The 2,126-nt window shown below is 37.4% G+C and overlaps 1 protein-coding gene across 1 annotated transcript in view; it reads left to right on the top strand.

Moving 5' to 3' along the window:
- The first annotated feature begins 1,170 nt into the window (after window positions 1-1,170).
- LOC118745826 (stromal cell-derived factor 2-like) overlaps window positions 1,171-2,126 on the top strand; it is a 10,667-nt gene continuing 9,711 nt past the window's right edge. The window contains exons 1-2 of the mRNA XM_036479499.1: window positions 1,171-1,352; window positions 1,459-2,119. Of these exons, the coding sequence (XP_036335392.1) occupies window positions 1,292-1,352; window positions 1,459-2,045 (648 nt within the window). The 5' untranslated portion in view covers window positions 1,171-1,291 and the 3' untranslated portion in view covers window positions 2,046-2,119. The remainder of the gene's footprint in view (window positions 1,353-1,458; window positions 2,120-2,126) is intronic.

Here is a 2,126-nt window from a genome sequence, read left to right as displayed (position 1 = left end):
CAAAATTACTGTCGGACTGTGTACTGTGAAGTGAATTATTGTAGTACTATTTTGCTTAACTAAATACAAAAGGAGTAATAAAATGAAAAATTAATATTTAAATTCATCTATGTATGTCGTTTCAATCAAAAAGGTATAAGGTATTTTACTATTTCAATTTTAGTATTTTAATGATATATTTGAGACCATTTGAGAATTACATTGGACTTCAAGTTGAGAACTAGCGTTTTCTCAACTTGATAAACAGTCCTTTTTCATACAAAGAAAAATGCCCTTTTTGTTGAGAACGCTATGATCTTCCACTTTAGGTACTGTTGAGAAACAACGTTGGAGATTTGAGAAATACCTTAGTTCTCAACTTAACCTCAAGTTGCAAGAATGATAGAATACAAGATTGCGCCGTCCTGGGCGTTGACATTTGTGTACCACAAGTAAACAAAGAATAGAGCGAAAAGAAGAACGAGTTGAAACTGCCAAAAGAGTTCACTTTACAGCGAAAAACGTGTTTTAATTTTGCTAAATGCGAAAATATTGCATTTTTACTTAATCTATTAGAGAATAGTTAACATTTTAGTGCACTCCATTGCCTTGCAATTGAGGCTGATTCAGCAAACGTTTTAGAGCACTTCATTGCTTTGCAATTAAGGCTGCTACAGAAAACTTCGGCAGCATCTCAGCGGGATTGATAAGTTAACTTGCTAATGGAGGCTGCTTGGAGCAGAAGCAAAATCATTGTGCGGAAATGTTGTTAATGTAATAATAAAGAAACATTTCGGGAACGGCTTTGACGTGCCCTATGTACACAAAATGCAGCGATTCGTCCCAGCGCTACACTTGCATCTACGCATCTTGTATCTTGATGGCTGTCGCAATTTAACACACAGCACTACATTTTATTAGTTTTTACGCAGTCTTCAACTCAAAAATTGCAAATTAACACGATTTAAACTGATTTTTAACTTTTAATGCGAATTTCTCTTTCGCTGATTTGTAAACAAAGGTTTATTTACAAGTTACCACTACTGTCAATATCGGCAAAACCAAAGTAGCGGTACCACTGACGCCGCCACCTTTGTTCGCTGCACCGTGCTCAAGTTGAGCTCAAAAAAAAAAGTAAATTTGGCAACACTGAAACCGCCGTTTTTTGTGTTCAATATTTTGACATTTGTTTGCGTGTCTTTGGTGGGTTTGACAATTGCAATTTTTTGGGGTTCCTATCAGTTATTGTGTTACGAAGAAATTAAGGATTTTGATTAAATAAATAAAACAAATTAGAAAACGCTGAAAGAAAATGAAGACGAATATAATACAGTTACCTCTTGTTTTTCTCTGCATATTGCCGGCGGCTTTTGGTAAGTTTGATGTGGTCGCCCGTGATTGGTCTTCCGCCCTCTATTAAGTATTTGTTGTTCTTGTACACAGATTTGTTATCACTACTAATATTCATTTTAAATTTAGCTGCCAAAACTAATTTTGTCACCTGCGGTTCAATATTTAAACTTCTCAACTCTGATTATGGCTCCAGACTTCATTCACACGATGTCAAATATGGATCTGGGTCGGGTCAACAGTCGGTGACCGGCGTCGAAATAAAAGAAGATGTAAACAGTCATTGGGTTGTAAAAGCTCCAACAAATAATCACTGCGAACGTGGCGAACCTATTCAATGTGGTGATACCATTAGATTAGAACATTTGACAACCAAGAAGAATCTACACTCACATCACTTTTCTTCGCCATTATCGGGTGAACAGGAAGTATCTGCTTATGGCGAAGATGGCGTTGGCGATACAGGGGATCATTGGGAATTGGTATGCACTAGTGATGAATGGATACGTGATGCTCAAGTACGATTTCGGCATTTAGACACTGACAGTTATTTGGGTATGTCGGGACGTTCGTTTGGACGGCCAATCTCTGGACAAATGGAAGTAGTCGGTTTTAGCAGTCCGCAACATGGTACCCGGTGGGCAACTGCGGAAGGGTTGTACATCGTACCAAAAGATAAAGAATCACATGCTGAGTATGCGCATTCGGAACTCTAAAAGAACTGAAAACGATTGAAAGGAGTGTACTTTCACTTTGTATGAATATTTGCCGTGCTACTTTGTAATACATATTTTTTA

Source organism: Rhagoletis pomonella, unplaced genomic scaffold (assembly GCF_013731165.1).
Source record: "Rhagoletis pomonella isolate Grant_MI unplaced genomic scaffold, Rhpom_1.0 Rhpom_scaffold_00001, whole genome shotgun sequence".
NCBI classification, from domain to species: Eukaryota; Metazoa; Arthropoda; class Insecta; order Diptera; family Tephritidae; genus Rhagoletis; species Rhagoletis pomonella.
This window is presented reverse-complemented; position numbering and strand designations above follow the sequence as displayed.